The sequence below is a fragment of the Neolamprologus multifasciatus genome, chromosome 3, assembly GCF_963576455.1.
Source record: "Neolamprologus multifasciatus chromosome 3, fNeoMul1.2, whole genome shotgun sequence".
NCBI lineage: Eukaryota > Metazoa > Chordata > Actinopteri > Cichliformes > Cichlidae > Neolamprologus > Neolamprologus multifasciatus.
The window spans coordinates 47,186,089-47,197,626 of record NC_140441.1 but is presented as its reverse complement, the minus strand read 5'-3'; the positions used below and the strand labels follow the sequence as shown (position 1 = coordinate 47,197,626).

The window sequence follows — 11,538 nt, the reverse complement described above, 5'->3', positions numbered from 1 at the left end:
AGCCTTTATGCTCTCGCCGGCTTCTTAGTTTATATTGTAATCATTCATCCATTTACACAGAGCTGGATTAGTTTGGTAGGTTGTGGGTTAGAATACTACAATTATACAATTATATAGTGAATACAAGTAATTCTGTAAACGGTTTCCCCTTAAAACTACTCAAGAGAACAATCATGAGCCACATTTACACAGACTGATGATTCTGACATTGTTTTAATACAATTTGAGTTTTCACCATTTTAATGTCGGCCTACCTGCTTTGACACTTGGACTTTTATTGAATTATAATATTTGCATTATGAATGCAGTATGAGTATACCCCACTATAAGCCTTAATGGAGGGTTTGAGTACGAACAGCTTGTTAAACGTCAGGTCAGGATTTAAGTCAGCACTTTGTCCAGGCCGCTCCAAAACCATCGTTTTGTTCACTTTTCCCCTTTTTAAAGTGGACTGGTGTGTTTTAGATCATCATTCTGCTCCATAACCTGAAACCCTGAAGACCGAACATCATTTCATGCTTCAGGGAACAAACTGACATCCGACATCCTCTTTTGGGATTTTCTGGTAGAGAGCAGAACTCATTGTTCCCTCAATTTGCAAATTCGTGGTTCCAGCAAGTCATCGATCCTGAAGCACCAAAGCAGCCCCAGACCGTCACGCTGCAGCCATGTTTGCCTGTTGGTAAGGTTTCGGCTCCCAAAGTTGACACTAAGAAACACTAACACATCCCTGATGGATGGAACAGAGTTACATTTCTGTATCAGACTCCTGTGATTTTCCCCGAGACTTTTTAGCTCTTTTTCACTCTGAAATCTATGAATGCCATTTTGTCCCAGTCTGTTTCTTCCTGTTGAATCATGAACACTTAGCTGAGGTAAGTGAGGCCTGAGGTTCTTTTCATGTAGTTCTGGTTCTTTTATCACCTCCTGGACACGTCAGCGACACAGGCTTGGAGTCATTTTGTAGGCCGGTCACTCCCGGGAAGTTTGTTGATAATAGTTGTCACCGTGGTTCGCTGGAGACTTGGACATGATTTCGATGATTTTGTTTCTGATCCGTTTGTGAGTTTCTTTAGATTACAACATAAAGTGTTGCTTTGAGATCTCTTAACCTTCACTTAGACCGGTTTAAGTGATTTGTTGATTCATCAGTTCTGGCAGTAATCAGGCCTGCGTGTTAATTTATGATTTAAAAATGGACAATTCCTTTTTCACTTTGGAAGGTTTGGTAACTTTGTTCCTCTTAATTAATGAAATTGTCCTTCAAAAGAAGGACAGGGATTTTTATTTTACTTGGGTTATTGTTGCCTAATATGAAAATTTGTTTGAAGATCTGAAAACTGTTACAAATATGCAAAAAAAGAAAAACAGGAAAAACCTTTTTTTCCTTTTGTCACAATGTTCTGAGTTTATCAGTGGTAAATTTTTGCTTTCGCATTAAAAAAAAGAGAATCTTTGAGTTTAAAGCTGAATTAAAAAGTTTAAATTATGTTTCTCAGCATTCCAGAGACACTTTTCCTCCTAACGGGTGGAGGAGCCATTAGCTCTGCCCGAGGCAGGATAACACTTGGGACAAAAATGAACTTAAAGCGGGAGAACACAGGGGATCATGTGATATGGGAGGATGAATTTTGGGGGCTGGGAAGGCAGGACAGGGTGTCCTCTATTGTCCCCAGAATTATTTAGAGCTCGATTATTTACTTTCTTATCTTTACCCTCTTTAAAAATTCACTTTCCTTAGTCTCTTCCTTCCTTTAGACTCGTCTTTCCTCCTCCCCCACGTCTTTCCACAGAAAAAGCGAGTGGATGGCCCGTTCGTAATTGGCCGTTTCAGAAGCACATTGTCCGTGGCTTTTCAAGTCGCAGGTGCATATAGTAAACCCAGAGTCCCCGCTCCTCCCCTGGGCGTCTTTGTTCCCACTCCCCGCTTTCCTCACTCCCCCACCGAGCAGAAAATTAGGGTTGCTTTTTAGGACTTAGTCCACAGGCTTAACCCTTTCACCGAGCAGCGCCTTTCTCATGGAAATGGGAGGGAATCACGCACTGGCTAATCGGTCACTGAGGGGAGGGGATAGGATCCTGAGGAAAGGGAGAAAAGATGAGCGCACCGAGACCAACAACAGGAGGGGCATAACAACACAGAGCGCATATAAGAGACTCTGCAAAAACCTATAGCTTCTCAGCCCTTCAACATGACATATTTTAGGGTGACACACATCTCTATATTCATCCATCTCCTGGAAGGCGATATGGACCCTCCTAGGATGTGGACCTTTACAACTTTCCCACAACACTCTTGATTCTTAAAATGTAAAACAGGAAGTAGCTATAAAAACCAAGAACAGCAAACCATGTGACATGACAACAGAAGTAGCATGGGAACAATCGTTGACCATTTGTTCTAAGTGGGAGACGTTGAAGCGCACACGTTTGTGTTTTCGCTGAGGTCCATGGGACCATGCGAGGATAGGAATTGGATAGAAGGGGGAGAAAGAGTAGTGTGGGAGGAGGAGGAGGTGGGGGGAGTGTCAATGGAAGGATTTTCTGGTCCAGTACATCTCCTCACCTAGCAACAAGCAATGAGGCTTCAAAAAGTGGTTGCCATGGATATGCCAAGAGTGACTTAAAAGTCTTTACAAAGAGCTGCAGTCATTCTCTGTTTGTGTGAGTGTTGTGTGTGAGCATCAGGTGGTGGTTACCAACAGAGTTTTAAAGTGTGATTCGGCGTTTACATTCAAGATTCAATTTAGTTTTATTTAAATGACAACAAATCACAACAACAACTCTTTATTTTGTAAGGTAAACACCCAAAAACCTGAGATCCTCTTTGCAGGACGTGGATGTTCTTCAAAGTTAACCTGCGAGTAAATATGCACACGTTCAGCTCTCAGTCTCTGGTTTCTGCATCGCTTCACTGAACTTATAAGAAAACAGGAAAGAAATTTGTACACACACACACACACGTTCAGCTATCTTAGTGAGGACCTTCATTGACATAATGGTTTCCCTAGCCCCTTACCCTAACCATAAGCATTAAAAATGAATGCCTCACCCTTACTCTAAACCTAACTAGGGATGCAACGATGCCAATTTTTTCAAATGATACGATACCGATACTTGGATCTGAGTACTTGCCGATACAGAGTACAAAAAACGATACTTCTACCACACACACACACACACACACACACACACAAATGCAATGAATTGGAAGACAGGTTTTGTTTTATTCTCTGCCGATAAAAAATAAAATCTTAATAAAAATGACCACAAAAAAATTTCAAGTGAAAAATAAGCACTTCTGTTAAATTATTGCAGAGTCTCCACATTGTAATTTAACAAAATATCACTGAACTATTGGCACTGTCTCGAGCTTTCAGAATAATAAATAAACACTTTTGTTTGGAATAAAATAAATACAAATTAGGTTTGAGAATAAATTAAACTTTTAAATTATTGCAGAGTGTCCATATTGTAAACAAACAAACAAAATAATCATTATAAAATAAATAATAAATAAAATAATAATTGGCCCCCTAGTGGCCAATCTAAAAAACTACAACAGAAATGACATGCCACTCTCTGATTAATGAAATAAGTTAGTATCGGTTAACTTTTATGAATATGAGTACACACACATTTTACAGTATCGGTATCGGTGCATCCCTAAACCTAACCATAACCTAATTGTAACCTTGACACTAAAACCACATTTTGAGCCTCAAAAAGGCTTCAAACTTGTGAGGACACACACACTCACACACACACACACAGAAAAGAAAAACTGTAAACCTCCAACTTAGAATCACAATCTTTTATTTCAGCTAAAGAGAAATTCAATACAGGGATATGTTGTGTGGCTCACTGCTGCTACAATACAAATCAGTGGAATATATGATAAACAAATGTGCAATGGTTCCTCGTCGTGGTGTCGTCTGACAGTTTCCTCCACAGAGCCTACAGATTTAACCCTGTGATGATTAAAACCAGTGTGAACCACAATCAGGAAAACTGCATCAAAAGGAATGTAAGGACAGTGCAGGGAGGGCGAGGACCAGCAGCTCGATCCATAATTTAACCCCACCACCAAAGCTTTAATCATAAAAGCTGAATGATCAGCCTGGCTTGTTACAATTTCACCTGTACGTCAGTCAGGTGCATATCTGAAATACCATGTGTCCCAAAGGCTTTGTACAAACATTTCATGTGTAAGTTTGGTCTTCCAAGTTTAAAGACACACATAGTGTCTAACGAACATGTAGATGGCTCTCTGTTATTCAAGTTTAGTGACCGTTATTTGTCTAATCCTCTTTCTTCTTCTGAGGCGAACTGTTCCAGTAGTAAAGAACCTGCAGAGTAATAATGCCGTTACAGGTTGAGGATATGACGTAGGTGAGCGCCATCAGCGAGTCTCCAGTTTCCTGTAAAAAGACAATAAAAAGCTCAATAATTTACTTTTTGCAGAATGTGAACCATGTCCTCTATAATGAGATCTTAGTTCATTAAAGAGGTAACCTTCTGATGAGGAATGGTCCCCGTAAAAACTGGTGCTCAAACCAGAGACACGGAGGTGTGCATTGTATTTTAATCGTCTCACCTGTACTGAGGTAAAGATGCGTGCGAGGGACCCAGCGAACAGCAGGAAAACAGACACCGCGGAGAGCTGGCCGGTGTGACCGTTAGAGTAGTTGGTGGATGCCTGGATGAGCTGAGAGAACCGGACAGATTATCGCGTGTTACTCAAGCACGAGCGTTTGTTTGATGGAGGCTGACACGTTCTTCTGTCTGCATGTTGTTAGTGGATACTGAAAATGTATTACAAGCTAATCACTCTGAGTACTGTCTGGATGCACTGTACTGTGGCCCTGTGTTACATCTGAAAAAAGCTACAGATGATTTAAAAAACACGTGTGTGACGTGTGCAGGCCTACCCTCCCAGTGATGATCGCCGGCATGTTGAAGGCCTGCATGGACGTAACCACTGACATAGGAGTCACTGGAGACAGGAGCAGGACCAGCAGGATAAAGTATATAACCATGAATAGGAGACCTGCAAGGGAAGCAACATATCGATGTAACAATGTTAAACTGAATTATTCGTTTCATGTGGAAGCCCGTTTCAGCCACAAAAACAAACAAATTAAAAAAAGTATCCATAACTCAAAATTTCAAGTTGTTTTCTCGAAATTTTGAGAAAAGTAACTCGAAACTTTGAGTTAGCGCTGCCAATCAGGAATCTACGTGAATGACGTCATTTTCTTGTTACCCGGGAGGATATGGTGAGATACCAATGTATAGCAACAAATTGGCACTTTCGAGAGAACGGGTGCTGACAGTAACATCATGTGATTCAGCTAATAACAGAAGGATTTCATCATTTGTGAAGCCACGCTGTAAATAATCACCAATTTGTGCATTCATGACGGGCTGTGATACTGTTAGCTTAGCTGTAGCATTTGTAGCTGAGGGCCTCAGTTTCCAGGTAACAAGGAAATGACGTCATTCATGTAGATTACTGATTGGCAGCGCTAACTCAAAATTTCGAGTTATGGATACTTTTTGTTGTTGCGAAGATGTAAAATGTCTTTTTTCATGTATATTTTGGTATTTAATAACATCAAGGGGAGAAGTCAAACCATTGGTCGTTTCACAGTTATACGCTACATGAATACATGCTTGAGGCGACTATAAGCTTCACAACTGTTACCGAGGCAGTTCTGGTAACAGTTCAGTTTGCATGAAGTCGTACCTGTGCTGGTTCTTTTTCCATAATGCTGAATGAGGAAGCCGATGGTGACTGTTTGCAACATGAGGAAAAGAGCCTCACCCCAGGAGCTGCAGTGACATACGGCATAAAGAAAACCTGGACCCTTAATAAACAGTGATTACAATAACAGATGCAGAATTCAGAGCACCTTGTGTCCATTTCTACTTCAACCAAACATGGTCCAACCTGAAAGGGAAGTTGTTGGCAACACTGTAAGCCATTGTCCCTGTGATAGCCAACAGTTCCAGCAGCACAGACTTGAAGCTCAGCCCCTCAGCGCTCTTCGCTCCAAGAAGCTTTAAGATCTGCGGAAGCTTCACTGTTAAAAAACAATTGGGGAAAAAGTTAGAAAATAATTTAACATACAGCACCGTACAGAAGTCTTGCACCACCCCTCGCCTCTTTATATTTTCAAGGAAAATAGGTGGAAGATGGGTGCAGCGATTTACTGAAGCAAACAATCGGTTTTGGATTTGTATACAGTGTTGACACTACCAGTCAAGAGTTACAGAACACCGAATTCAAGTCCAATGAACAGCTTGAAATGGTACAAAGTGTTGAACTGTCAGAGGTTAAACAACATAATGCACATTCACAATGATACAAAAAGGTCTTTCTCAGGAACAACATGGGTTAACAGTTTAAAGCTGCTACTAACTCCTACAGCTGTTACTTCCAGCTCTGTCTGCATAAAGCAGTGCTGGACACACTGTGGTACCAAACCCTCGTCAGCATCAGCTGAACAATGTTGTACTGCAGAAAGTAGAGTGATGTGAGAAAAAGGTGATTAACAATGAAAGAGAGACAGACCATTACAACACTTATAAATGCAGGTCTGTGCTACAGAGAGACTGCAAACAAAGTCGAGGTGTCAGTGAGTCCAGTTTCCTTCTGCACTCAGAAACAAAGTGTGACAGGAAGAGGTCTGCAGACCCAAAGACACGACTGAGTCAGAGGACAAGTTTCTGAGAGTTAACAGCTGTGTGACGGCAAAAGAAAGCTGAGCTGCAGAAAAAAAGCCAGACGTCAGAATAGGACAAAGTTCCACAGTGTGTGGCATCAACATGGAGGAGGAAGTGTGATGGTCTGGGGCTGTTTGCTGGATGCAGGGTTGCTGACTGAACCAAAACAGCTACCACAGCATTGTGCAGCAGCCTCTGCTCGGTCAGGGCTTCATCCTACAGCAGGATAATGACCCAAACATCAGTCCAAGCTGTGCCAGAACTACCTCAGGAACAAAGAACAAGATGGTGAGCTTGAAAACACAGCACAGCCTCCAGACTGAAACCCCATCGAGCTGGTTTGAACTGGACAGAAGACTGAAAGCAAAGCAACCTACATGGTCCACATTTATGGGAACTTCTGCTACAGATATGGGAGAATATTTGATTTCTGTTGTAGAAAGAAGCCACGACTGTGTTCAGCTGTCCATAAAGTGATCCCATGATTTCCTTTTTAACTCCAATTGCTTATTAATTATTTGATTTATTATTGGTCTCCCTAAAAGGTCCCTTCATAAACTCCAACTTCTTCAAAACTCCACAGCTCGGGTCATAACTCGTACTCCGTTAAGAGCTCATATTACCCCAGTTCTTCAGCAGCTTCACTGGTCGCCCATAGAAGCCAGGATAAACTTTAAAATTCTCACATACAAGTGTATCCATAAATCTGCTCCTTCATATTTGTGTGAGCTGCTCCATATCACCACTGTTTCCTGCCCTCTCAGATCCTCATCTGCTACTCATCTTACTGTTCCTGACGTCTCATCACTGTGGGTCACAGAGCCTTCAGTCGCTCTGCTCTGGAACTCTCTTCCTCCAGCCATAAGAAATATTGACTCCCTTTCTGTATTTAAGTCACAGCTCAAAACACATCTGTTCAAACTGGTTTATTCACTTTACTGCTGATTTGATCTGTTGTCAAGCTCTGCTTTGCAATTTTAACTTATTTTATGACTATTTCTCCTTTTATTAATGTTGTTCTTTGTAAGGTGACCTTGGGTTTCTGAAAGGTGCCCTCAAATAAAATGTATTATGATTATTATTATTAATACTATACTTTGATTTCAGAGTGCAGTGAGACATTAAACTGCATCGTTTTCAATAAAAACTGGAAAAATTGGTGTTCTGAAACTTTTGACCAGTAATGCGGATCAAAAAACAAGAGTTTGTACAAATTTAACAGACTTGACAGTCAATGTTTGTTATGACCACATATGACAACAAACAAACAAAATAACAGCGTAAACTGTCTTAGACAGTTCTTGACTCTGGGAAAGGTTCTACAGACTTCTTGAAGGACAATCCAAAGCTATTCTTGAGATGTTGTCTCCCGTTTGTTCTGCTATCTTATCAAAATGATCCATTGATGATACTGAAGTCTAGGTTCTGGAGAGGCCCATGATTGGTAGAAAAACACACATCGTCATCCTGTTGACAGTCAGATATTTCCCAGATGGAAGATCAATTTTTTATGTGTATAATATTTGCGAATAATAAATTAAAATAAAGACTAACAAGAGGAGCCTACTTGGCAAAGCACATGTGTTTGGCACAACGAAGCATAATTCAGTTTGTAGAATAATTCTACATATTCATATAAAAATAGTTTGTTGCTTTATGAGAAAGCCCTTTCTCTTCAGCTCTGTAACCAGTCTGACACACAGTCAGAGCTCTGTTGACTGAGTTAACTTCAATAATTACTTCCTCCAAACCATCAACGTGTCTCTTAGACCCCATTCCTACAAAACTGCTCAAAGAAGTCCTGCCATTAATTAATTCTTCGATCTTAAATATGATCAACCTATCTCTAATAATCAGCTATGTACCACAGGCCTTCAAGCTGGCTGTAGTTAAACCTTTACTCAAAAAGCCATCTCTAGACCCAGCAGTCTTAGCTAATTATAGGCCAATCTCCAACCTTCCTTTCATATCAAAAATCCTTGAAAGAGTAGTTGTCAAACAGCTAACAGATCATCTGCAGAGGAATGGTTTATTTGAAGAGTTTCAGTCAGGTTTCAGAGACGGGGAAGTCATGTGATTTTCTGTTTTCTCTGCATCTGCAGGGTCTTTACCTCATGATATAAAGCACCTTGAGGCAAATATGTGCCTATACTACATAGGATATATGACTATAATTAATTATTTCACTAAAATTAAATGAAATTGATGTTTATTTATAATTAAAAACAAATAAGCCAAATAATATATTCTAACTTTTGATTGACTAAGGCAGCAATTCAGATAACGGCAGTTACAAAGAGAGGTGGAGGAAGCATTTTACCCATCACTGATCCCAGTATGATGCCGATCCCCAGGCCTTTGCTCAGTACAATCTTCAGACATGGCACTGGAAGAAAACACAGGCTGAATGATTATCAGGACCTTTGGCATGTAATGTCTGCAGCAATGCATTAATTATTTATTATTATTTTATTTATTTATTATTTTATTTGCAGTAAAGGAAAACAGTTAAGTTAAGTGAAGAAAAAGAATCACTGCACTGTTAAACTGATTTTGAATAAAAATTGTAAAGTTGCAAAACAAACCAAACAAACAGGCCTTTGTTTCTACAGCAAGGATATTAAAGTTAACTGAACCTATTAGTGAACAAACATTTAGGCATCTTTGATTTCATTCTGTGTTTATTTAGTAATAAAGCCTAAACTAAAACCAGAAAAACCATTTTGGAAACTAATCGAAAAGGAAACAACTCAACTCGGTTCAAAGCATCCAACAGAATCAGAAATACTTTATTAATCCTGAAGGAAATTATAGAGTAATTTTTCTGCTGTGTATCTGGGCTCCGGTTGCAAGGGCAGCAGTCTGAGCAGCCCGGTGAGACCTGAGTCTGACTGAGGCCAGGCATGAGGTAGGACATGGCTGGAACATCTCACCTAGCTGGTGTCCAGGATTCATCCTAGTGGATGCCTCAGCTGGCTCCTTTCAATGTGGAGGAGCTATGGCTCTACTCTGTCCCTCTTCAATGACCAAGCTCCTCACCATATCTGTAAGGGAGAGCCCAGCCGCTCTTCGAAGGAAACTCATCTCTTGGCACTTGTAGCCGTAACCTCTTTAGTCACTACTCAGAGCTTGTGACCACATGTGAGGGTAGGAATATAGGCCGCTAAATCGACAGCCTTGCTCTCATCCTCAGCTCTCTCTTCACCACAACAAACTGCATCCGCATCGCTCCAGATACCGCCCCAATCCGGCGTTCCCCTCACTCAGGAACACGACTCCAAGAATTTCTCTATTTCAGGCTGTAATCTATCCCAGATTCAGAGTGGGCACGCCACCCTTTTCTGTCTGGGAACCATGGTCTTTGACATGGAGGCGCTAATTCTCTTCTCCACAGACAGCTCCAGTGCAAGCTGGAGGTCATGATCCCAAGAAGCTAAAAGAACCGCATCGCCCGCAAAAACCAAAGATCAGATCCTGAGGCCACCAAAGTGGTCCAAACAAAATAAAAACAAGGACAAAAACTAATTTAAATATAAAATTATAATAACTCTGTACCACAGTCTGTGTCATAAAGACATTTTCCTCTCTGAATAAGATTTACTTCTAACTCCAGTAAAGGAAACAGAACACACACGGCCACGGCAAACAGGATTACACTAAGTTTAGCTCAACATTAAAGAGATTTCGATTTTGTGAAAAAGAAATCACGGAGACATTTGCTACAATTCTTTTATAATCTCACGAAAATGAAGCCATCCGCTTGTAAACTTACATTTGTGAATAATGAACTTGGCAAAAATCAGCATTTGATTAATAAGAGAAAAGATAGCTAGAATAATCAGAGCTAACAAATACGACGTTTCTACAGTAAATAACATCATGACTTAAATCTGTGAATCAACTTTAAGAAATTTCCTTCACCTGATTTTTTTAAATTGACTTTTTGAAATAAATTGAGAGAATAAAAACACACAAATATTCCTCCAATAACTTTGTCCTGTTTGGTGTTTTTCTGACTTTGTACTTCGTACTTGGAGTAACAGAGTGGAACTGACACAGTGTTGCCAGTCGTGTCGAACTCAGGTACATTCGTGTCGTTACTTTGTAGCAGACTGCTTGTTCAAACGAGCGCCCTCATTGTTTGCATGCAGCTCAAATATCGTTACATTTTAACATTTTAACTAAGCGTTCCGACACCACATGACTCTCACTTTATTTACACCTGACGTGGAAACGTCGCTCGTGTCCTGTCATCAGACCCTCAGAGTTACACTTTTTGGTAATACACCGCGCTTGTCAAACTACAACGAGCCTCTTACCGTCTAGAAAGTTGAACTTGAGGAAGAACTCGTCGTAGCATGATTCTGGCATAAAATATGTCAACAGAAGCCCTTTGAAAGGATCCATAAAAGACAAACCCTCAACAACAACGGCTTCTTCCGCCATTGTCAAGATGTGACGTCGCCGTTTAATGTGTAACAGAAACAAGATCCCACCGGTTCAAATGACATCACAAGTGTTCCGCTTACAGTGTGCTGTCATAAAATGCTCGACTCCATCATGTAACATTACAGTAAGTGTTTAGTTAATATCTTACATATATATCAGTTACACAGGTATAACCTAAAATATAAAAAACAACATTTCTAGAAGCTGAAAAAGTGTCTTTTACAAACAATGGAGCTGTAACTAACTGTAAGAGATCGGATATCAATCAAATTCACCGCATGATTACAGTGGAATTAAAGTAAATCACACTCATTAGGGTTTTAGGTCGATTACTATTGCAATTCAATTTCTATAGCCTTA

General features: G+C 40.3%; 1 protein-coding gene across 1 annotated transcript; it reads right to left on the bottom strand.

Moving 5' to 3' along the window:
- Positions 1–3,799: 3,799 nt before the first annotated feature.
- Positions 3,800–11,219, bottom strand: mpdu1b (mannose-P-dolichol utilization defect 1b). Its single transcript, XM_085154008.1, has 7 exons — positions 11,049–11,219; positions 9,050–9,115; positions 5,954–6,086; positions 5,750–5,835; positions 4,932–5,050; positions 4,598–4,708; positions 3,800–4,421 (listed from the first exon to the last, which is right to left on the bottom strand). The coding sequence occupies exons 1-7, from the start codon at positions 11,173–11,175 to the stop codon at positions 4,302–4,304; spliced, it is 762 nt and encodes a 253-aa protein (XP_085010134.1). The 5' UTR covers positions 11,176–11,219; the 3' UTR covers positions 3,800–4,301.
- Between the last annotated feature and the right edge of the window lie 319 nt (positions 11,220–11,538).